A 26,776-nucleotide genomic window follows, 5' to 3' on the forward strand; every position below is an offset into this window, starting at 1 on the left:
GCAGTAGATACCTTGGACAGAGGATGGAAAACAAAATAGGCAATATCACAGCCCGAAATGACTGAGAGAGACAACAGAGAGTGTAAATGATGCTTGTCAGATCGTAATTTGAACTCTGCTCACCCTGAATACGAAGGCAGCGTCGTAATTTCTGTGCCACGGTAGCGTTGTGTGTGTATTGTGTATTGAACCAGGGACCTAGACACGACGGAGAGGCTTCGTCCCACAGTAGTCCACAACAGGCCCAGAAACGTCTCATACCAGACAAGGGCAACCCCAAATGTTTGTGTGGTAAAGTAATTATGGTGTATGCGTACGTGGAGACAGTGTTTGCGCAACAATCGCCGACATAGTGTAACTGAGGCGAAATAAGGGGAACCACACCGCATTCGCCGAGGCAGATGGAAAACAGCCTTAAAAACCATCCGCAGATTCGCCAGCACACCGGACCTCGACGCAGATCCGCCGGGCGGATTCGTGTCGGGGACCGGCCCGCCTTCCAGCTCGGGAAGCAGCGCGTTAGACGGCGCGGCTAGCCGGGCGGGCTGGAACGAGCATACTCTTATTAAAGTAACCCCGATCATAACTCACGTGATATCGGCGTTGCCATGCAGACCGAACACCTCCGGCGTGTCGGTGGCGGGCAGCCCATTGATGTAGTCGATGTAGCCCTGGAGGTTCCGCGTGTTGGGCACCTTGTAGTTGCGGTAGAACTCGAAGCCGGGCCGCAGCAGGACATCGCAGAACCAGACGTGTGTGAACGTGGTCAGCAGCCGTTTGTCGAAGTCGTCGGTGACGCGGCCGCCGTACTGCACCTCCCCCAGCATGTAGCACACCGTCGGCCAGGAAATGCCCTGCGCAGTGGAGGCAGAACAGGGACGAACTCACTTAACTATCCCTTTATTATAACAATTCAACCGAACGGCCTGGCCAAGCAATGCCAATTAGCGTAACTCCGGGTGAGAAAGCGAAATATAAATGAGGCTGGCTGCATTGGGGTACTTACATTACTTTTCTAACCACTGCCTAGATGTAAGCCTACAGTGCATGTTCATAAGACATGCCTTTTGATATGCTCTGCCGAAGTATACAAATGGACTGAAAGCCTGTCTGCCTGTAAGCATTCTAATACTTTGATCGTCTTCGAAAATCTCAGACTAAAAACAAACGTTCAGATGGTTCAAATGGCTCTGAGCACTATGGGACTTAACTTCTGAGGTCATCAGTCCCCTAGAACATAGAACTACTTAAACCTAACTAACCTAAGGACATCACACACATCCATGCCCGAGGCAGGATTCGAACCTGCGACCGTAGGGGTCGCGCGGTTCCATACTGTAGCGCCTAGAACCGCTCGGCCACACCAGCCAGCAAAAACAAACGTCTCCTCCATCTTATACACTGTTGGAACGCATCACTACTGCTTCAACATATACCAAGGCCATCTCCCTGAACCTCCACACACAGGATGTCCCGTTTATTTTGACCAACCCCAATAACTTTTTGTCTAGAAGTAGAATAAACCAATTGTTGTTTAGCTACTAGGGGGACATTTAACAGCATGACTGCCTTTCTTGAATCAAGATATGAACAGCAGTACGTCTTTTTAAACTCACCGTATATTTTTTATTCAGTAATACACTTCCTCTCTTCAAGTCCTGTTCAATAACATATCACGTATTCATGTAAACACATCATTCAATGTAATAAGAAACGGAAACGAAAAAGCGACAACAGTATGTTTTAATCAAATGAACAATGACATTAGCTGCTTGTCGGCACTGAATTAAATCAATGATGGAAGTTGAAAATTTGTGCCGGACCAGGACTCGAACCTAGGTTTTTCCGTTTCTCGCTAGCGGTCGTATTGAACTTCCCGGCTATCCGGACACGGTCCCTGACCGACCCCAATTCCCAACTTATTCACACACTACTGACGTAGTGCCCCTGCACATTACCTTCGCTACTTGCAGCGACCACTGATTCTCGTCGGAATTCGGGCTTGTTTGTACACCTGCACTGAAATGATCATTGTTTATCTCGCCCTGGTTGCATACACTGACGGGAAAAAAATCACAATAGGAAGGAGTTGTGCGACATAACGAAAGTTGGTAGGCGTGTTTCTACATCTGAAAGATGATGTCTATTCAAATTTCGCGCCAGTCGAATAAAAGTGGTGCTAGTAGTGCCGCTATGAGGACGCATATCAGGTTTGCTTTAGATATACGCTGTAACAGTCTTGAACGTTAGTCACTTTTGGGATTGGAAGTAGTGAGTTGATGAAGTCATGAATGCCTTTAAGGTGACAAAGACGCCAATTTAAAAATCTCACTAAGTTTGAACGAGGTAGTTAATAGGGCTACGAGAACCTGGATGTTCTTTTTGCGATACTGCAGAAAGACTTGGTAGGAATATAGACACTGTACATGATAGGTCCCGGGCGGCCACCTGGCACTACAGAGAGCGAAGACCATCGTGTTCGGCATAGAGCTCTGTCGTATCGCATTGCATCTGCAGCAGCAATTTGTGCAGCAGTTGGCACCACAGTGACGTAAAAAACTGTTACAAATGGGTTACTTAAAAGACAACTCCGAGCAAGACGCCCTGTGCATTCCACTGACCCCAAACCATCACCTTTTGTGATTTCAGTGGTGTTACGCGAGAGCTCATTGGAGGGCAGGGTGCAGGTCTTTTGTGTTTCCTGATGAACCCTGGTTCTGCGTCGGTGCATGTGATGGCCGCTTGTTGGAGGCCATTTGAGGTCCTGCAACCAACCTGTCCGCTTGCTAGACCCACTGGACCTACACCTGGAGTTACGGTCTGGGGTGCGATTTCGTATGACAGCAGGAGCACTCTCGTGGCTATCCCACGCATCCTCACTGCAAATCTGTATGTCAATCAGCGGAAGCTGACTTCGACCTGTTGTATATTCCAGAGGGTGTTTTCCAACAGGATAACGCTCGCCCACATAACGCTGTTGTAACCAAGAGTGTCGACATATTGCCTTGGCCTGCTCGACCATCAAATATTTCTCTAATAGAGCACGTAAGGGACATCATTGAACGACATCTAGAGCATCATCCACAAGCAGTATTAACCGTCCCTGTATTGACCGACCAAGTGCAACAGGCATGGAAATCCATCCCACATCTGACATCCAGCAACTGTACAATACAATGTATTCGCGTTTGCACGCTTTCATTCAACATTCCGGTAGCTACACCGGCTATTACTGTACCAGCATTTCACATTTGCAATGGCTTATCTCGCGCTTACATTAACCTGTGATCATGCAATGTCAATCACTTAAATCTATTACCTAGACGAATATATTCCCGAAATAGCCTGCATTAATTATTTTTTGTTGTTTGATTTTTTTAGTTAGTATATAACCACATATATATAAACCACATATATATAAACCACATATACAGGGTGGTCCATTGATCGTGACTAGGCCAAATATCTTACGAAATAAGCGTCAAACGAAAAAACTACAAAGAACGAAACTTGTCTAGCTTGAAGGGGGAAACCAGATGGCGCTATGGTTGACCTGCTAGATGGCGCTGCCATAGCACATACGGATATCAACTGCGTTTTTTAAATAGGAACCCCCATTTTTTATTACATACTCGTGTAGTACGTAAAGAAATATGAATGTATTAGTTGGATCAATTTTTAGCTTTGTGATAGATGGCGCTGTAATAGTAACAAACATATGGCTCACAATTTTAGATGAACAGTTGGTAACAGGTAGGTCTTTTAAATTAAAATACAGAACGTAGGTAGGTTTGAACATTTTATTTCGGTTGTTCCAATGTGATACATGTACACTCGACAGCAAAAAAAGTGGGTCACCCCTGAATTCGAACGTGTAGGCTGCACCTGAATGTATGTAACCAACATAGCATATCTGTGTTGCACATAGTCGCAACCCTCCACAGTACAGTCGTTGTAAGATACGCAATGGGTACCGCTAGAGACTACTAGAGAACACCGGTCTTTATGACAGTCCGTCCAGATGTACAGTAACACCACGATAGTACAGAAGAGATCAGGCAGTCCTTAACGTTTGTAAACTAAACTTAATTACAATAAGTGACATTTCAAATGTTATGGGACAACTAGTTTAGTCACATAAATCGTTCAGTAATCCTTAGGCACAATTAAATATTTCAGACAGTATATGGATTTATAAAGTTGTATGGCAATTGGAAACAAGTTCTTTGCTGACGAAAGGTTTACCCAACACATGCTGAACGTCGTTCAACGTTCAATGGGGAGTGGTTTCGCATCAACTTTATGAAATAGTAAGCAGTTAAAAGAAAACGTGATTAACAGCGGCAACCACTCTACGGGAATCCCAACATTAACAGCGAATCACAAGTAATATCATTGTTCACATTACTCATCAACAGTTACTTGTACACAAAGTTGTACTTTAAATGACATGACCAACGTCTTCGTTCTGGATCCGGGTGTAAAGCCAGAACGTAAAGCCATTTTTAACCAAGCAAAGCTTTGTGCCTTATCGAGACTCGATCACTAGGCAGAAAGAGACGTCAAATATTGACGTTTGCACCAGTATCAGTTATCAGTTCTCAACTTGAACGTAAATGACGATTATGTTTGTACGAAAGCGGGAACCCTAACATGACAGTTACCTTCTTGGTAATTAACCTCGAAAGACGTTGTGTAGTGTGGCATTGTCAAGGAATAAAGGATGCACATGTTTAAAATTGAAATGCCATCATGTAATGCTGGGGACAAGGATGCGAACCCAGCACCTAACCGGATTGTTGAATAAGTACGTAAAATCAGAATGTAGATATCACAGTTTGTCACCAGTAGTGGGGTTGGAACCTTAAATGACGACTGAAGTTGTATTGCCTGATCGGGATTCGAACCTGGCGCCTACCGCCGTCGTTGCCTAACCAGGAACAGACGAGAAATGTCCAATGTTGGTCCACCATCAGCGAGATGTGCACACGTTTAACTAGAAATAAGGTGACGAAAACGTCTATGCTGACTGAGAGGCGAACGCCGCACACATGGTTATGAAGACACGTTAATAATCAACTTCATTTTCAGTAGTAGCTAGGAGTAGCATGTTTAGTTGCAAACCTTAAGGCCTTACTCATCCCTAGTAACGTGTTGCCTAATATCTGCGATATCATGATGTTAATTTACAAGTGGATTGACTGCCGTAAAGAGCAATGTTCTCTAGTAGTCGTGTATCATTGAGATGTAAATGAAGTGCCTCAGCAGAAAGTAATTTCCGTCGTGCAGCACGCATTGTTTCAGAGACACTGAGTACATGTTGTAAGTGCACAAAACGTGTATTATATACTAAGTATATACTATTATTTGGAGAAGCTGCCGACGAACCTGTTTACTTTTACATTCCGCTTAGTTGTCGTGGTTGAATACAGGTTTTCTTAAGGCTACATCTAATGCACAGCGCTTACAAGAAAGTATAGTTTCCTGCGTCATGCTATTGCTAGCTAGGTGAAATATATTGTGATAGCTATGTTTAAAATGAATGTATTTTTGAAAGTATTGTTCGTCAAATATTTGAATAAATCGTCAATTGTAGGTGTGCCTGCACATGTTATAGCATAATAGCTGTAGCTGCGTTAGTTTGTACTACAGACTTGGATAGGTTAGGTGTAACTTTTGATCCTTCAAGGGGTGATCGTGGTCATGCGGCCCGGGTCTGTACTAGCCGCGGCTCGCAGCCCGGGACGAGCCAGCACGGCTGCGCCGCATGCCTCTGCCTCTGCCGGTCCGTTTGACGTAAATATGTATACCTCCTCTCCTGGAATCAGTATAAGAGCGGCAAGAAGAAATACACAGCAGGCTGTCTGCCGTAATGGCTCACTGGGAGAGGTCTATTCGAGGTAGAGTCAAAAAATGGTTCATATGGCTCTGAGCACTACGGGACTTAACATCTGAGGTCATCAGTCCCCTAGAACTTAGAACTACTTATACCTAACTAACCTAAGGACATCACACACATCCATGCCCGAGGCAGGATTCGAACCTGCGACCGTAGCGGTCGCGCGGTTCCAGACTGAAGCGCCTAGAACCGCTCGGCCACTCCGGCCGGCCGAGGTAGAGTCGTCGCTCTCATTGAGGAAGGAGGATGTTCCATCAGAGAAGCTGGCAGACGGTATGGCGTACCACATACCACTGCAACGAGATGATGGAGGATCTGCCTTGAAAGAGGCACCACCAACAGGGCTCCTGGCTCAGGCAGGAAGAGAGTGATCTCACAGCAGGAAGACAGGGACCTAGTGTCTAGGAGCAGAGAAAATCTCTTTCTGAACGCGAAGCAGTTGCGGCGGGAGACCAACTTCCCCGGCTCCAGTGACACGATTCGCCGAAGGCTGAGGGACGCTTGACTGCATGCACGACGATCCGCCGTGAAACAAGAGCTCAGCGAAGACAACGTTTTATACCGGCTAGCATTTGCGGAGCTCCATCTGAGGGCGTCGTGGGACAACGTCATTTTCACTGATGAGAAGGTGTTTTCCACCAATAACGACGGTCCACGAATCGTTTACAGGCCGCAAGGGACTCGCCATTGACGCGAATATGTAACCACGACGAGAAGAAGTGGCCGGCTATCTGTTACCTGCTGGGGTTGGAATTCTGCGAGAGGGGCGGGAATTCTTCACAGGATAGAAGGAACTCTGGACAGCGCGCAGTATGCCCACATATTGGAAAATGTGATGCTTCCGTCAGTGCGAATGCTGTACGCAAAAGGGGACGTCACATTGGAAGAGGACCATTCTGTCATTCACAAGTCTGCATTTGTTCAGCAGCGGCTTTCTACGATTGGCGTCAACGTCATGGACTGGCCGCCATCGGCGGCTGATACGAATTCCATGGAAAACATGTGGGCTGAGGTCGCCAGAACATTAACAGAGAACTGGCCACGAAACCAACCAACTACTGTGGACGCTCTTTGGGACTGCGTCCTGGAAACCTGGGAGGAAGTTGCTTCTTCAGGCTGTTACGTCCGACGGCTTATACATTCTATGCCAAGACGCGTGATAGAAGGACAAAATAATGAAGGATTCTGGATAAAATGTTAGAGTTCTTAAAATGTTTTGTTATGTCTTCTTTTTCGTCATTTTTCCTCATTGGGAGCTAGTGGAAGATCGCGTGGCAACAGAAAAGATACAATATGGGTTAGCTTTCCTTTGAGTTGCCCTTTTAATTCAAGTGGGTTTCTTATGAATATACAGTTTGTTAAGTATTCTATTTTGATTTCATTTATACCCTGTCTACATACTTACAAACTAATCAGCGTAGATGGACTCTGTCACAGTAGTTTTTGTTATTTCAAATACGTCTCTCTCTTCCCCTCCATCCATGAATATACCCTCCGTCCTCCACACAATACGCCAACGATTTCATATTATGTTTACTCGCCGCGCGGGATTAGCCGCGCTGCAGTCATGGACTGTGAGGCTGGTCCCGGCGGAAGTTTCGAGACCTCCCTCGGGCATGGGTGTGTATGTTTGTCCTTAGGATAATTTAGGTTAAGTAGTGTGTAAGATTAGGGGCTGATGACCTTAGCAGTTAAGTCCCATAAGATTTCACACACATTTGCACATTTATGTTTACTCGTTGTTAATATCTCTTCTATTCTCTCTCACACTCTCTCTATCTGACACTATCGCCGCAAGTGCCCTTCTATTACACTCCCCCAAAATTTTGTAAACAAATCTAGCGGTTTCCAATGACGCTACATTTTCTCTTTTAATTGCTGCTGTCTTTACTCTCTATCATGCCTCTCACCACCTATGAAACCGTATTCTTTGATCTCCCCTTCTCTATGACCCATTCTTCGTTCTGAGAACAGTCCTTCCTTATCTCTCGGTCCAACGATAAAACGAACTGTGGCACATGTCTAAGTAAGCAATACTTTGCAAGCATTTCACGCTTATATTTTGCACTTCTGCACTTCTATCCATTCCCAGATCCCGCCCTTCTTCCTGTTACGCGTCCCTTGACATCTGTATCTACATCTAAATGAATACTCTGCAATTCATAATTATGTGCTTGGCAGGGGGTTCTGTGGTCTGGTGGATTAATCTTGTATTGATGTGTAAAACGTGTAGGTTCACATCTCACGTCAGGCGTAGATTTTTAACACACACAAGTAGCTCACCTTCACCCCTAGTAACGCCAAGTGCAGAACGCCAGTAAGCTCCGTAGTTCAATATCCGCAGTAAAGATAGCATTCCTTCGCTGCCGACTGGGCATTCGTTTGAGCTGTGACAGATGGTGAAACCCCGTAAGGCAGAGACTCTGACACCAGCAAGTCGTCGTAAACTAGAAAACGTATTTCATTTAATGAGCCAATGGCCATGTAAGTTCACAAGGCACTTATTACTTTATTTGAAACTGAGACGTTGAAAATTGTGGTGCCGGACTGGGATTAGAATTCGATTTCACTGTGTTCCCGAAGATTGCAAACTCTTCTAGGCGTCCTCGAAAAGCACCTGTCTGGTTTCGAATCCTGACCAGCACAAAATATTCATTATTTCATTTCAAGCCCTAGCATGTCCACTTCGAACTACTGGTGAAAATAGTTGCATTTTCAACGTCTCTTCGTGCGTTGTCAGCTGTAACGTGTTCGTTTCAACTCACAGCCACATGATGAGCTTTTTATCACAACATTACAAGATCAAACGTTTCCTTACATCTTTTCAAGTTCAAACATTCCTCTCCATCCTACTGGTGAAAACGGATTTGGGTTTGACGTTGTGTTCGTTGTGATCACCAACGACGACATGTTGTGGATTCAACTTCTAGCCAGCAGAGTATTTTCCATCACATCATTGAAAGTACAAACATGCCATTCCTAGCTATTATTGAAAAAAAATTTGACAGTTAAAGTTTCTTCATGACCACGTGTGCGGGGTTTGAATTCTATTCAGCACAGAACTTTTCGTCGCCTGATGTCTAGCTAAACATGCGCCCATCTCGCTACTGGTGAACCAACAATAGCTATTTATCGTCTGGTCCTGGCTAGAAAACGACGGTGCTAGATGCTGGGTCCGAATCCCAGTCAGGCAAAAACAATTCTATCGTCAATTAAGGTTCCAGAATTTCGCTATTGGTGAAAACATTTGATATTTAACTTCTGATTTTATGTACAGTCGTGCTCAAAGGTATCCGAACGACCTGAATTGCATTTCACCTGATTCCCATGCGACCTAGATAACGCAGCTGTCTAGCAGGTCCAATAATCGCTCCTTGGTACAGTCGTTTGACTATTGAAAATGGTTCCAACAAATCACCATTAGAAAACACTGCTCTGTATCGTAGTAACTCAAGATGTAAAGTAATACCACGATACTACAAATATCAGGGAACACCTCATCACAGATAAGACTTAAGGCTTGTAAGCTCACATTTATTACAATAAATGACATACCTGAAATGTTAGCACTCTCATTATTACGTCAGATAGGTAATGCACGTAGTACGTTCGTCGTATTCATGATTTCCTATTCAAAGTAACATACCATACTTGTTATTTAACACAAAATGTCATTGAAGATTTACGTTATTCACGAGCAGCTAGTTGAGAGTATGTATGAACTTCAAATGACACCACGAACCGCCTCGTTCTGCATATGGATTCAAACCCAGGTCATGCAGGCTAGGCCGCGGTGGCCCTGCGGTTCTAGGCACTTCAGTCCGGAACAGCGAGACTGCTATGGTCCCAGGTTCCAATCCTGCCTCGGGCATGCATGTGTGTGATGTCCTTAGGTTAGTTAGGTTTAAGTAGTTCTAGGATCTAGGGGACTGATGACCACAGATGTTGAGTCCCATAGTGCTCAGAGCCATTTGAACCAATCATGCAGGCTAAGATTTCGTGGCTGACAGAAATTAACAGTCATTCCTGACTAGGCATAAAGAGAGTGATATACCTCATTTTTGGACAGTATCAGTTAGCAAATATCAACTTCAAATTACATAACGTAACATTTTCAACGGACGAGAATTCCTACCCAGCATCTATTGTCCCTGTTGACGAACTACGAGAGGTGTTAAATATTGCTACTTCACAAGTAACTTACTTGAAATGCAGTGAGGTAAAGCTTTGTGTTGGACAGGGATTCGAACCCAGAACCTAATCGGATTGTTATCGAAGCACAATCAACTTTGACATATCGGATTTTCTCGGCAGTAGCTAGATGTATTAAATGAAATGACGAGGCGAAACATTAATTTTTCCTTCCCAGGACTCCAACCCAGTACGTATTGCTGTTATATTCTAGAGAAAAGGAACGGTAAGTATGGGTTTGTTACACCAGCAGCGCCATGTGAGCATGTTTGAACTAGAAATAATATGACGAAGTGTTCAGTGCTGACTGAAAATCGAACCTCAAACATATCGTTGTTGACTACACGCAAAGAGACGACACTTACCGAATTTTACTCCACCAGCAGCTCGGAATAACATCCTTGAACTTACAGTGATCTCGCAAATAGTTCTGTGTCTCACTGAGAGTCAAAAACGTCAGATATCGTTAGTGTTGACAACGAATGAAAATGCATTAAAAATAAAAATTATTATCCACCAGCAGATAGGTGTTCTCATGCTTGAGCTTGATAATACCTAGTGAAAAGTTTAGTGCTGGGCCAGGATTCCAACCCATTCATGCGCAATATGTGCAGATATTGAGGAATCTGCAGTTTTGAACAAACAACAAGTTGTAGTCGAGCTGTATTTTCACGAAGGGATCAAATTCCGCGTTAAGGGCGGTCTGAGTTGCATTCCCAGTTCAGAACCAATTTTATCGACATACAGAAGCTCAAATAAAAGACGGAATAAGTGTTTCGTTACTAGAAATAAATAACTAGTATAAGAAAGGTTACTGGTGATAGAGTTTCTACATGTCGCCACTCCTTACTTTATTGTGGTTCCACCTAACGTCCACTTGGTAGAGAAGGAATATAATGTTTAATGTGATTTTCAGACCACAATGCCATTATACCTTCTTCACTTGGCGTAGCCAGAAGAGAATAGAATCTGCCTCTCCCTATCGAAAAACATCGGCAGAAGTTGGAATCGAACCGAGACCATCATCATATGAAACTATCATCAGTCCAACAGACCACCAACCCTTCTTCTCGATGACTAATTTCTCTACCATAGCACCGTTGCGGCACACAAGATGAGAATTCTGACACACAGGCTCCCTGCAGTGGTTTGCAGGATGTTCAGTACATTCATTTACTTGTTTGACCGAATCGCCATGAACTGGCTGCCTTGGCTACCCAGTGCATACATTCGACTCTATTTTGTAATCACCGAAATAAAATAACGTAACTGCCACCTACACAGAACTGACAATAGTGTATGATGCAGAAATTTAAATAGGAAGTGTTCCTTTCCATTTGAGCTACTCTGTTGCTCTATCTGTTTTTTGAAACCATCGTGCAGTGCAAAAGAAATGCTGTAACTGTCTGTCTCTCAGAAGTCTATATCCGGCCATATGCATTATCTCACAGCACTATGGAATGCCGAAGTTCTGGAGGACCTGTTGTTCACTTCCAGAGGTGCTGTAGCTACGTCACAGCTACTAGCTTATCGGTAAGCGTCGCGCACTGTTCATAAGACGTCGCGTGTTCGATTACATCCGCTACTACATTTTTTTAAAACGCAATTCTGCTGTCTGCTGAAGTTAACAATTTAATGGAACTTTGAACATAATTCTCCTCACTTCTCAACCCAAAATAGGCGCATGTGGTAAAAGGCAAACTTCTGCGTCATTTTGTTCTTTTCAGGTTTAATAGACGGCCAAGCAGCAGATGCGGCCCGAAGCTTTTGCATTATGTATGGGGAGAGTGCATCGTGCCAAAATAGTCAGAAAAGTATTTTCTACGTTAGATGTCGTCTGGTAGTGGCATTTTATTCTTCTTCAAACCTTGTTTGACTGCTTTAACTCAGAACAAGTTTTTTACATGCATGTAATCAGTAAACTGCATATGCATTGTCAGTCTGTTATAGATAACATCAGAGAATTCGCATATATCGTGGATGATTAATTTCTCTCTCATGTCTAGTATTGTTTTAACAACACTAAAAGAAACCTTACGAATACTGTGCACTGTATTGTAAGAAATGAAATAAAACTACCCACGATAACCTTACGACGAAAGTAAGTCTGTTTTAACAAAACTGAGTATCTGTACACAAGCGTACCTCTATCTGCACGAATTAGTAAAATACTACTCACTTAGATTTCGATTGGGTCTGTGTTTAAATGGTATGCTTTGTCATACTCAACAGGTATGCAAATATGGCATTTCATAAATAAAGTTACGTGTTCCTAGAAACTCAAAATTTGCTTGTCAGCAGCGGAAAGAGGCGTTACCTGTTGTGCAGCATTGTAAGTTTTTTACCATTGCACTTTGAGCTGAAAGTATTTTCTTGCGATTTGCTAATCAATTTATTTCCTTCATACTTATCACCCTGGCATGGGAGTCTCAAGTGAAGAACATTATTGAATTGCGTATCGTTGACGGTCGATTCGAATTTCTTCAGAGACGCTTGTATTGTATAGCAGCTTGGCAGTCAGAAAGCCGAAATCTACGACCATTAACACAACTTACTGAGTCGATCTGCCACGAGGATTTGATGTGTAAAGGTTTTCTTCTGATTTTGTTACAGAATTTTTTCTGGGAATTCGCAGCTCCATGAAATAATACATAAAGAAAAGCTCGAACGCGCCGCCGCTACCACGGTTAGAACTCACGATTCTCTTAACCGTTGAAACACGAGACAGGGGCGGTACCGCGGTGCTACAGACACACTGCTGCCAGCACGCCACTCTCGTCGTGGTATTGGTCGCTCAGCCTCGTAACGCATCGTGAAATATATTAAAAGTTGTCACTTATGTGAAGAATAGCATTTCTTTAGCCAAAAAATTGAAATTTCTGTCTCAGTGTCTTAGTTTACGTGAGGATTATATACCACGAGTCATTCAAATGGAAAGGGAATATCAAGTGAATTTAGCGAGTCAGTTCAGTACCATACGCGGAAGTGATTGCACTGTCACAGTGTTGCCAAATGTTTGCGACGATGTTGCCAATTCTCAGCTGTGCTAGGAACAGCTCTGTAGCGTTATAGGAGGAGAATCCTGTGCTCGTGTCATAGGAGGATACGGAGAGGAGGCGCGGGGTTTGGTTAATATGCAGCGTTTTCTCCTACAAGCTGTGTCAAACATTCAGGTGTGTAATCTTCCATCACGATTACAGTTTCCCACAAAATATATACGAATAAAACACTTACCTTGTTACTTTGTTACAAAAGATTATTTCAGTACAATAAAAAGTATTTAGAAACCAACTTTGCCAACCTGTCACGAAAAGTAAGATAACAAACACTTTGCACCTCGAAATCGATTGCATCTATGTGCAGTCTTGTGATCATACAAGTAGAATTTCATGAATTGCACGAGAATGTAGAAAAATGTTGGTGCGAATGGAAGTTGTAAGAAACACAGTTACCTAATTATTCTGTACCACGTAATAATCAATTCATTTGATAATTCAGAAGAGAAGAAACTAAAAATTATGCCCATTAAGACAGAAACAAAAGTGCAGATGCGGGCTCTGTGCAGATCTGCACTTTTTCATCTTCAGATCTATACAAATAAGGTATACTAACCAGCGTATTCATTGCTTTCATAATGTTTCCCTCTTGTTTAGTCTTCTTATAATGAATGAGTCTGATTTTTTCTTTGTATCCTTCCATCTACTCTCTTTGTGTGTTATTGTTCGGAGTTCAAAAAGAAAAATATTACGCCTGCTCTCACGAGGTATTAAAATGAGGTCGCAAAAAGGCTAACGAATTATAATCAAAATACAGTGAGACGCCAATTTGTCTGTCGTCATGGTGTTAAGTGGACAGAAATAGTTGGGTGTTATTGTCGTCTTTTCTTATTGAGATTTTCATATTACCCTGATACAAGACGCCGAGATAAATGTGTATATTCTCCGTGACGTAACATCCCACGTTCCATTCATCCTGATCCATTCGTTACGTGCATCGGCGGAAATGAGTGATAGGAAAGCTGTTGTGGGGTGACGAATAACAATAACAATGGTAGTAATTACAAATCAACAATCAAGGATGTTTACTGTATTACAGACGATTAACAAAATAACCAAGAATAGCTGAGTGTTTAATTGGCGCACTGAGTAGGTGTTCTTACCACTTTGTTACTGAATTCTGTTCTAGTTGTTTGCAGAGAGAAAACAAAGAACCCTGTAGCCATACATATCGCTAGTACAACGAGATATTACCTATCAACTATCCTTGCTTTACACCACGAGACGAACATGGCGTCACTGAGCTGACATTTGAAATACATTTCTGTTTTCTCTCTCTGTCTCTCTTATTATTTTAATTTTAATTTTTTGAGGAAAGCATCGAGAAGCGCGATAATAAGCAAGTAGGCATATAACCTGTTTACAGTTATTTTCATCGGGATACATAATGCAAAAATACAACTTTTAAGTGTGTTATTGCGTAATTCCAGTTATTGACAGTCTATTCGTGAGCTTTCTCGCATTCAGTGGGGTGAAACCTATCACAGAAGCAAGCAAAACACAAATATTTCTTGCACCATGCGCAACACACAAACGAAATCTCGCTGCACTGACGTGTTGTCCGATATATTGCACGGAAAACATATCTGATTCATGTTGCTAAATACAGCTCTATCAGATATCAATTTGGAAGCGTACCAAGTGTATAAAAGTATATCTTGAAAAACGCAGAAAGGCCCATAGAGGTATTCGAATGAAATATAGCCATGACCAAAATTGTAACTGGGGTCGACAGCATCGTCGTCTACCACCTTGACAACTCGAACGGTGACAGTGCTCGGCCGATTACTTACATTTACTGGTATCAAAGCTACAGCATGAAAACACAAAAATATTAATAACCTGAAGATCATTAGTTTTGGAACCCATAGAAAGAAAGCAGTCATCAGCCGCAAGAGTCGTTTGAACACCACAGTGCCTTAATAGGCACGGACTTATTGGAGGTGGTATGCTGTTGCCTTCATCCCACCTTTGAGTTGACTTACCTAGCTAGTTAATAGGGGAACCTACAGTTTTACGTGGCTTTCGGACCACAGTACAAGTCGGCATTTTTCACACCAACAAACACTGCCCCAGGGGAAATATGTGTAAAACGGCACATAAAAATCGTGGGATTGGTGAGAGATCGAACCTGAGACCTTTGTGTCCATAGTCTTGCTTTTTATCACCTTGCCACCATGCAGTCAACACTGCGGATTCTGCTTGCCATTAGCATTAAGGATCTCTCATTTGTGCCTGCGTTGGCACTTGCGTGTCCCTTAGGAGACCTTACCTTTGGGATTACCCTCGTATACGCGTGTGTAAACGCCTTCCAATGCCCACTCAAGGAAGACAAGGATACCTAGTCTAGCTTCAATATTACAAATACGCCTCTGTTTGTGGATGAACGAAGACTTAGGTTAGTAATCATTTTGAATATTTATCAGTACTGTACCCATTGGTGTGAAACTCGTTTTCTACCATTCATTCCCACAGCTATAGGAACACTACTTTAATACCTCTTACACAAAATACTTACGCAATGCTATCAGACGAAAAGATCAACCTGTCACAATCTGTGGGAAGTTTGTTTTACAACCTTCGTACATGGATAAAGAGCATTTCCTATTTGAGATATCTGTGAACGTTGCTGCATAAGACGATTTAAGAGCTACGCCAATGTTTAAAGAAATCGTGTTAACGGCACTAAATCGTGGTTTGTAAATCGTAACCAGCCGTAATCTGCCGCATTTGGCTGGTTCGAAGGCAAAAAGCCTACTGACAAATTTCACAGAAGGAAAAGGGGGACGAAATGTCTCCCACTGGAAGGTCATGTAGTTTTACTTAAATTATTACAAAATCGGGTAAAACGAACAATGAGGTTGTCAGTATAAGCACATTACTGTTGTCAATATGATGTTGCACCGCCCAGGGCCTGTAATGATAAAGGGCCCGTTTAGGTCAGGCATATTGTACACAGAAGTGGAAGAGAGAGCACCACTAAATTCTACAATCCGTATGCATTGCATACACACAGAAATTACTGTTACAGTGTACTTATGGAGCCCAATGAGTGAATTGCATATTTTCCGGTGAGAAAGAGCACTGGCAAACAGTCTTCGCTACATTAGGTTACTTAAACTGGCGTCACTTTGAGCTAGAATTTATGGGCAGCGACTAAGTGTAAGGACAGTGAGTCGGATGCGGGTTTTGAAACTGTGAAATACTTTCCTTACGTTATGGAAGTGCATATTAAATTTGAACTAATATTGCGAAAATTTTGTACTTGGATAGCTTAGAATGAAAATCTTTCTGTTTATTGCAAAGGAAAACAATTGATTTTCTAAAACATTCTGTGTCATACACAACTTGAAACAGGTCACGTCGACCAAATCATATGGAAGAACCGACAGCGACGTATATTGGAAGGCAGTAAGATCCCTTGGCTTTTGGTTTGGCACTATTCGACAGCCATTTCTAGGCGCAAGTAAATGAAGAAAGGCAGCGCGTTTTCGTTATCAAGTAACGTCTTCATCAATTACTATAATTTTAATGTGATCTACAAGTAACTGCTGATGTTTGATATTAACATGCAAAGGATTCCGTAGACAGGGAAAGAACTTGTTTTTGGGCATCTACTTCTATAATGACCTAAAGGACTTAAATGATCTTCAAGCATGTGTGTTCCAGCAGCGGTATGAAGAAAATGATAGTAATAATGACGGTAATAGTCGAATTATCCGCTAACTTCACACTTCACAGTGGATTTTCTCGAACTAAGAAATTTCCTGAATTAGTGAAAATTTCAAAATGGCTTCAAATCGAGGCTATGACGCCTAGAAGAGTCTTTACATTCTGCTGACATGAGAATAGCATAATCTCCACGTCAGAAGCTTGCTTCTACTTAACCACTTAACCATTTAATAGACTTGCGTTTTTTTCCACCGCGACTAGTTCAGTAAGCTAAGCACATCATCCATTACAGCACACTCTTGGGGCTGGGAAATGTGGCCACAATGGTCTGGTGGAACGAACTATCACAAGTGCAATGCGTGGGTTCAGGCATTTACTTTTAAGAGGCACAAACAGATTTACTTTACCTCTGGTAAACTCAAGAGAAAGCTGTTATAATACAGAATCCGCATTAAGCATCACGTTCCTTCATTCCAAACGGGGCAGAGCCGGTTTACGTTGGAAAATGACATAGGTGGAGGTCAGGGTAAACAGAAATACTGTCACCAGTAAACTTACTTACATTAGAAAATTTTATTTTATTTGATGAGCTGATAGCCATCTAAAGGAACAGGGCTCTTATTTTACTTGTACTTGATTGAACAAGAGACGTTGAAAAATTTGGTGCTGGACTGTGATTCGAATTCGTATCAGGAACAGGGCTCTTATTTTACTTGTACTTGATTGAACTAGAGACGTTGAAAAATTTGGTGCTGGACTGTGATTCGAATTCGTATCTTCTCTTTCCAAGATCTGAATCTCTCGGAACAGTATAGTTCATTCATTTCATTCCTTTTCCCAAGACTGCAGTCTTCTCTAGGTCTCCTCCAAAGGTAAATATGTGGGTCCGGATCCTGATCCAGTACAAAAATGTTCATAATTTCATTTCAAGCCCTATCACGTGCACACCGGCCTGCTAGTGAAAATTAGCGTGCATTTTTAATGTCTGTTCATGCTGCCCACAATTTCTGGACAAACACGCACACATCTTACTGTTGGTGAGTAAGCAATTGATACTTAAGCAATATTCGCGGACAATAAAGAAGAACGATAGGAGTGCGATTCGATTGTCGCTCAGGCACAAAAATTTGTATCCTTATTTTAGATTAAACACCTAGCAGCTGGCAAGAAAAACCGATACGTAACATTTGATTTTACTTAGTTAACAATCCGATTACGTCTTGGGTTCGTATCTCCGTCCAGAACTTCACATCATGCGCTTCATCTTTAAATTCATACACACTTCTTTATTTATGAATTGAGGTTATCAGACATCTTTCATGGTTAGTTAACAGGGATGAAAGGGTCTTGATAGGAGTCCCGGTTTATTACAGTAACTGTCGTCTTTTATTTTCAAGTTTAGATTTGGTTACTGATATAGGCGAAAATTTCGGTACTTCATGTCTTCATGGATAGTCAGCAATATGATATGATTAGATTAGATTAGATTAATACTTGTTCCATAGATCATGAATACGAAATTTCGTAATGATGTGGAACGAGTCATTTTAATGAAAGATTACTTTACATACCAGTATTCAATTTCTTTACAACAATTATTTACCCTCTCTCTCTCTCTCTCTCTCTCTCTCTCTCTCTCTCTGTGTGTGTGTGTGTGTGTGTGTGTGTGTGTGTATGTCTGTCTCCCTCTATCTACCTATCTCTCTCTCTCTCTCTCTCTCTCTTACACACACACACACACACACACACACACACACACACACACACACATTCTCTTTTTATTTTTATTTGTTTGTTGTGCTCGACTATCGACTATCGGCGAGGCACGACGAAAACGTCCGTGAATGAGTTTCTTAGTTTTGAGTACAGCTACGAAAGAAATATAAAAAAAACTATGAGAGTTAATGATTTATGATGCTTAGTAGCAGTCAGTTCTGAGTATTATTAGCAACTAAGCTCCAGTCCCTAAACCTAGTTACAGAAATGCAAATCAGACGCATTACGTATTCCAGGCCGTAGCAGCCGCGTCTTTGAGGCGCCAGCAATGGTCACTTCCCAGTCCGCTGTAGGATCACATCGGTTCGTCTTCTTCCTGCTGCTAATGTAACTGAGATTTGGCAACAACGCAAGGTATGTTTGGCAACTCTGTGACCGACGAGTTACGTCTTGGTGTGCACGGAATTAAGCCTCAAAGTTAGCTTGATTTCTCGTATCATTTCCATTGAATAACATGAGTTGTTATCGCTTGAGGTGTAACAGAAGATTGTAAATTTACGGTTTTCAGCCCAGCAAAGTCATTGAACGTGGCAATCGCAACTAATCTCGTCCTGTAAATAGCGGTTTACGAGTTCTAGCCACTATTCGCCTCGTAAGAGGAAGGTGCAACCATATCTATCCGCTAGCTCTGTGTTGGCGTGCTGACCTCTGGAAATGCGTCTGTTATGGTTCGCGGTTCCAGCCTCGCTGAATGCAACGTTTTTATCCCTTCTGTGTAAGAGCTGCATGCAGTCACATCAAACATCGATAAGCAAATCGTAAGAAAATACTTTCAGCTCATAGTGCAATGGTAAAAAATTTACAATACTGCACAACAGGTAACGCCTCTTTCCACTGCAGACACGCAAATTTTGGGTTTCTAGGAATACGTAACTTTATTTATGAAATGCCACGTTTACATACCTGTTGAGTATGACACAGCATACTATTTAAACACAGACCCAATCGAAACCTAAGCGAGTAGTGTTTTACCAATTCGTGCAGATAGAGGCACGCTTGTGTACAGATACTCACTTTTGTCAAAACAGACTTTCGTCGTAAGGTTATCGTGGGTAGTTTTATTTCATTTCTTACAATACAGTGCAAAGTATTCGTAAGGTTTCTTTTAGTGTTGTTAAAACAATACTAAACATGAGAGAAAAATTAATCATCAACGATATATGCGAATGAATGTACTGAACATCCTGCAAACCACTACAGGGAGCCTGTGTGTCAGAATTCTCATCTTGTGTGCCGCAACGGGGTTATGATAGGGAAATGAGTCGTAGAGAAGAGGGTTTGGTGATCTGTTGGACTGATGATAGTTTCATATGATGATGGTCTCGGTTCGATTCCAACTTTTTCAATAGTCAAACGACTGTATCAAGGAGCTATTAGAGGACCTGCTAGACAGCTGCGTTATGTGGGTTGCATGGGAATCGGGCGAAATGCAATCCAGGTCGTTCGGATACTTTTGAGCATGATTGTACTTCGTTAACAATCCGATTAGGTGCTGGGTTCGCATCCCTGTCACAAGCTTTATATGATGGCATTTCAATTTTAAACACGAGCATACCTTGTTCCTTGTGAATGACACCATATTAAACGTCGTTGGGGGTAGTTCCCAGGACGGTAACTGTTATGACAGGATTCCCAGTTCAGTACAAATATTTTCGTCATTTATTTTCAGGATCTGAATTGATAACTGATACTGGTGCAAACGTCTATAGTTCATCTCTTTATGCCTAGAGATCCGGTCTCAATAAGGCACAAACAAAGCTTAGCTTAGTTAGCAATGGCTATAGGTGCTGGGTTTGAATCCAGGTCCAGAACGACGACGTTAATCATGTCATTTAAAGTTAAAATTTGTGTACACGTAGCTGTTGATGTGTTACGAGAACAATGATATTACTGGTGATTCGCTGTTAATGTTGAGATTTCCTTAGAGTGCTTGTTGCCGTTAATCGCATTTTTCTACTGGTTCGTCCAATATCCGGTCTCCAGAGCCACTCGCCGTTGAGCGACCTTCAGCACGTGGATGGAAAACCGTTTAGAGAGTGAAAAACATTTTACAATTTCCGTACAGCTATGTAACTGTATATATTGTCTCAAGTATTTAATTTTGACTAAGGATTGCGGTACGATATATGTAAAATAATCCGTTTTCTCATAACTTTTGGAATGTCACTTGTTGTAATTAATGTTAGTTTATGAGTGTTATGGGGTGTCTCATCGCTAAGAACGTGTTTTATAATATGTTTTGTATGACGATATTAGTTGACGCTTCGACTGACTGCCATAAAGACCTCTAGTCTCTTAGTAGACTCTTGCGGTACCTATTGTGTGTAATCAACGACTGTACCCCACGGGGTTTTGGTGTTTAGAGGACCTGCAACACAGCTACGTTAAGTTGGTTGTATTCGGCAGTGACCCACTTTTTTTGCTGTCAAGTGTACCTTTGTGAACTTATCATTTCTGAGAACACTTGCTGTTACAGCGTGATTACCTGTAAGTACCACATTAATGCAATAAATGCTCAAAATGATGTTTGTCAACCTCAATGCATCTGGCAATATGTGTAACGACATTCCTCTCAACAGCGAGTAGTTCGCCTTCCGTAATGTTCGCACATGCATTAACAATGCGCTGACGGATGTTGCCAGGCGTTGTCGGTGGATAACAATAGCAAATATCCTTCAACTTTCCCCACAGAAAGAAATCCGGGGACGTCAGATCCGGTGATCGTGCGGGCCATAGTATGGTGCTTCGACGACCAATCCACCTGTCATGAAATATGCTATTCAATACCGCTTCAACCGCACGCAAGCTATGTGCCGGACATCCATCATGTTGGAAGTGCATTGCCATTCTGTCATGCAGTGAAACATCTTGCAGTAACATCGGTAGAACATTAGATTGCCATCAATAAAATAGGGGCCAATTAACCTTCCTCCCATAATGCCGCACCATACATTAACCCACCAAGGTCGCTGATGTTCGAATTGTCGCAGCCATCGTGGGTTTTCTGTTGCCCAATAGCGCATATTATGCCGGTTTACGTTACCGCTGTTGGTGAATTGACGCTTCGTCGCTAAATAGAACGTGTGAAAAAAATCTGTCGTCGTCCCGTAATTTCTCTTGTGCCCAGTGACAGAACTGTACACGAAGTTCAAGGTCGTCGCCATGCAATTCCTGGTGCATAGAAATATGGTACGGGTGCAATCGATGTTGATGTAGCATTCTCAACACCGACGTTTTTGAGATTCCCGATTCTCGCACAATTTGTCTGCTACTGATGTGTGGATTAGCCGCGACAGCAGCTAAAACACCTACTTGGGCATCATCAGTTGTTGCAGGTCGTGGTTGACGCTTCACATGTGGCTGAACACTTCCCGTTTCCTTAAATAACGTAACTATCCGGCGAACGGTCCAGACACTTGGATGATGTCGTCCAAGATACCAAGCAGCATACATAGCACACGCCCGTTGGGTATTTTGATCATAATAGCCATACACCAACACGATATCGACCTTGTCCGCAATTGGTAAACGGTCCATTTTAACACGGGTAATGTATCACGAAGCAAATACCGTGCGCACTGGCGCAATGTTACGTGATACCACGTACTTATACGTTTGTGACTATTACAGCGCCATCTATCACAAAGCGAAAAAAGTGGTCCAACTAAAACATTCATATTTCTTTACGTACTACACGAATATGTAATAAAAATGGGGGTTCCTATTTAAAAAAAACGCAGTTGATATCCGTTTGACCTATGGCAGCGCCATCTAGCGGGCCAACCATAGCGCCATCTGGTTTCCCCCTTCAAGCTAGACGAGTTTCGTTATTTGTAGCTTTTTCGTTTGATGCTAATTTCGTGAGATATTTGGCCCGGTCACTATGGATGGACTACCCTGTATACAACGAAACACATATATATGAAACCACATATATATAAACCCATATATTTATATATAACAAAACCACATATATATAACAGGAACTTTGGCGGATTTATCCATGCAAGTTATATGATGATTACGTTGTCGTGGATTGAAACTTCCCGTTTCCTTCAGCGTTACATGACGACGAGAAAAGTTCGTCAGGAATGTGGGGTTTTGTCAGAATAGCGCCCCTATATCTACCTGAGTACCATTATGGCTACATTCAGCCACACTAAAAGAAGAATAATCACACAGTTTCTAATCCAAGATTGTCTTTAATCTACACAATATCGAGTTTCAAAGTACCACAGTGCTGTGCTACATGTACCCACGCTGTAAACAAGAGAACATTACTGCATTTTCGGGGTGACAATTATTGAACTATATAAAATAAAATCGTCATAACTTCTGAACGGTTTGCTCTAGGACGTTCAAGCTGCACGGTTAGCTGCGGGGCATGATGGGAATTTGTATGATGTGAATACGGTTTGGTTTAGGGACGAAGCCCACTTTCATTGGTGTGGGTTCGCCAATAAGCAAAATTGGCGCATTTGGGGGACTGAGAATGCGCATTTCGTGATCGAGAAGTCTCTTTACCCTCAACGGGTGACTGTGTGGTGTGCAAAGTCCAGTCACGGAGTAATCGGTGCGATAATCCTTGATAGCAGGGCGACTGCTGAACGCTACGTGAAGGTTTTGGAAGATGACATCTCCATTGCCCAAAGTGACGCTGGTGTCAACGAGATGTGGTTCATGCAAGACGGAGCTCGGCCCCATCGAAGCAGGAGAGTGTTTCATGTCCTGGAGGAGCACTTTGGGGACCGCATTCTGGCTCTGTGGTACCCAGAGGCCACTGGCATGGGCCTCGATTGGGCGCCATATTCTTTGGATCCGAACACATGCAACTCCTTTTTGTGGGGCTATATTAAAGACAGGGGTACAGCAATAACCCTAAAACCGTTGGTGAACTGAAAACAGCCATTTAGGAGTTCATCGACAGCATCGATATTCCGACACTTCAACGGGTCATACAGAATTTCGCTATTCGTCACATCACCGCCAATGATGGCAGGCACATCGAACATGTCATAAATTAAATCCGAATATGTGTAGCGAAGGTTAGTTGAATAACGTGTGTGCACGCCGTAGTTTGTAACTATTTTACGTTTTTTTTTCATATAGTTCAATAGCTGTCACCCTGTACTATTCTGCTAACTTACATTCTGCAGAGATGAGTTTATTTCTTCCTTTTCTTCGTAGACGTACTCACGCAAACGTTTAACTGACGTCGGTTGACTGAATGACCTATGTGCATTCCATATGTATCCATTTGTTTACTGTGAATTATAGCAAGTGAATGAGTTACCTGCACCGTGTGTTTTAACAGGAGAAACAAAGTCAGTGTTACGTTACATTTTTAATAATGTCATGTTTACGGGATACGGTTTTGAACAGTTTATGATCAGAGGAAGTGGATTACCGAATAAAAAATACGTACCGATGTACAGTCGTGGACAAAACGAGCGAGACCCCTCGCCTTTTCATTATGCTGATCCGCACAGCTTTAAAGTCTGCTACACAGCATACAAGGAAAGGAGACGAAGTGCGACCAACATACTATGCACAGTTGTGAAATTGAAAAACTATCCGAACTTTGTCAGACAGTTTTCAGTCACGAGTAAAACTATATTAATGCTGTTTAATGTTTTAAACAACAAGTAAATATAAGATATAAATGAAAGAAGAAACGCTAATTAGTATGAACTGTACTAATAAAAATGAATTTCTTACACTGCCGAGGGACCGTATACCGCAGGAAGTGCGATGCATTTCCGCTTATTAGGTCTACCAGTACTCGAGGTAAATGGGTTTTAAGGGTTGGGTAGACAGATGACGGTCAAGAAAGTGAGACTAGAAGGGTTCCATTTTTACCGATTTAGCTGACGAAATCCTAACAACGAAAATAGCTACAACAGTTACTGAAGATGAGGACCGCATAAATAATTCCCCCTACACTTTATTCGAAATGTTCTAGTTGCAGTCGATAGATCAGCATATTAATCGTAGCTACGCTTTCGATCCAAATCACGTTTACGAGAATGAAAATAAAATATATTTGCCTATACACGTGGTAATTCAGATCCCAGTATTAATGCCACAGCGTTTTAGATGTGCGAGCATTCCCATTGCTAGCTAGCTTAAGAAACACTCCGACTAATGAACGTTTTCTGGCTGTGGCGAGTCTAATGGAGAATTCGAAACATTGTAGAATACGTTTGGAGCTATGTAGCCGTTTATTTCCTGGGGTGAGCAGAATTATCCTACTAAATTGACTCGCCAATAACAGTATTTTGTTATTTCGACAAACATCCCAAATGATTGTCATATAAGCGGTGACATAAAGGTAGAAAATTCATGTTTTTGACTCCAGAAAGCTCTATGCAACAGAAACTGCACATCATTTTGACATTTTCAGTGCGAAATTTCCGGCTTATTCATGTGCGGGGTAATAATAGAGGGCTGTTTGCCTGGGTTGTCTGCTACCGTAGTGAAAGGTGTTTGCTACTGCAAGGGAGGTCTGGTTTGTTTTCGGTTCTAATCTCGATGGAGGCAGATAGACTATCAGTAAAGGAATTGTAGGAAATTCTCGTGCCCCCAATACGTTTTATTGCTACCTTTATTATGTACCGGCGCCCTGTGGATGTAACTATGAAAATCTTGTAGAATTTCATACTTGTTACTGCCTACTTTTTCCTCTTCTGTCAATAAATGAAATGAATTAACTGTGGCAATGAATGATTTTAACTGAATTACGATATGAATCTTCACGCATTGCTAAATTTGCAAACTTTCATGTAGGTCAGCAACGGTAATCCAGTATGACTGGTCTGAAAGTTGACACAGACCGTTTTGCGGCTGAATGCGCATAATATTTTGCTAATTCGTAACCATCTGGGGTACTTTGTCTTACTAAAACAGTTATGTTATCTCGATAAGCTGAAATTCATTTTTATTAGTACAGTTCATACTAATTAGCGTTGCTTCTTTCATTTATATCTTACATTTACGTGTTGTGTTTAACACACTAATCAGCATTAATATAGTCTTACACTTGATTGCAAACAGTCTGACAAAGTACAGATAGTTTTTCAGTTTCACGCCTGCGCATAGTATGTTGGTAGCACTTCGTCGCCTTGCTGTTATGCTGTGTAGCAGACTTTAGAGCTGTGCGGATCAGCATAACGAAAAGGCGAAGAGTCTCGCTCGTTTTGTCCACGACTGTTCATATCTTCGTAGTGAACAAAGTTATAAGAGAGCAGTCTTGTTGGTTAATGGCTCCCTTGCTGCGTTTTCTTAATACGTTTTGCTCCTGCACAAAAAAATATTTGGGGTGGTAACGCTACTTTAAGGACACCTTCCCATATAGTGGCAGCTAATGTTAATTCACCAAATTCAGGGATGTGATACAGCTTAGGAGCCAGTGAACGGCGGACATACCTTCTTGGGATCCATGTCGTCCAAATGGTTCTGAATGAACTGTACACTGGCGGCGAAGTCGGCCTGGTTGAATTCGTACGGGACGTTCCAACCGAGCGGTCCGAACTTGCGCCTCTCCTGTACCACGGTGTGCAAGAAGGCGACGGCGTAGAGCAGCGGCGGCCACTGCGGCTGTGTCGAGTAGTCCAGCGTGTCCTGCCACACAGGAAACATGCTTCGCATTTCCTTCTGTCAAGCACCTGCTACTGCCCGCAGGGACAGATTCGTAGTTAAAGTTAAGCATTAAAAATAATATTAAAAGGGGAACGCTGTCCTAATGTTCCGCAAATATACGAGGGCAGTTCAATAAGTAATGCAACACTTTTTTTTCTGAAACAGGGGTTGTTTTATTCAGCATTGAAATACACCAGGTTATTCCCCAATCTTTTAGCTACACAACACTATTTTTCAACGTAATCTCCATTCAATGCTACGGCCTTACGCCACCTTGAAATGAGGTCCTGTATGCCTGCACGGTACCATTCCACTGGTCGATGTCGGAGCCAACGTCGTACTGCATCAATAACTTCTTCATCATCCGCGTAGTGCCTCCCACGGATTGCGTCCTTCATTGGGCCAAACATATGGAAATCCGACGGTGCGAGATCGGGGCTGTAGGGTGCATGAGGAAGAACAGTCCACTGAAGTTTTGTGAGCTCCTCTCGGGTGCGAAGACTTGTGTGAGGTCTTGCGTTGTCATGAAGAAGGGGAAGCTGGT

The 26,776-nt window shown here is 42.4% G+C and overlaps 1 protein-coding gene across 1 annotated transcript in view; it reads right to left on the bottom strand.

Moving 5' to 3' along the window:
• Positions 1-26,776, bottom strand: part of LOC124722180 (dynein axonemal heavy chain 5) — an 843,802-nt gene that overhangs the window by 62,996 nt on the left and 754,030 nt on the right. The window contains exons 69-70 of the mRNA XM_047247380.1: positions 26,020-26,214; positions 592-854 (exon numbers count right to left, since the gene is read on the bottom strand). Of these exons, the coding sequence (XP_047103336.1) occupies positions 592-854; positions 26,020-26,214 (458 nt within the window). The remainder of the gene's footprint in view (positions 1-591; positions 855-26,019; positions 26,215-26,776) is intronic.

The sequence above is a fragment of the Schistocerca piceifrons genome, chromosome X (assembly GCF_021461385.2).
Source record: "Schistocerca piceifrons isolate TAMUIC-IGC-003096 chromosome X, iqSchPice1.1, whole genome shotgun sequence".
In the NCBI taxonomy this organism is placed as follows: Eukaryota; Metazoa; Arthropoda; class Insecta; order Orthoptera; family Acrididae; genus Schistocerca; species Schistocerca piceifrons.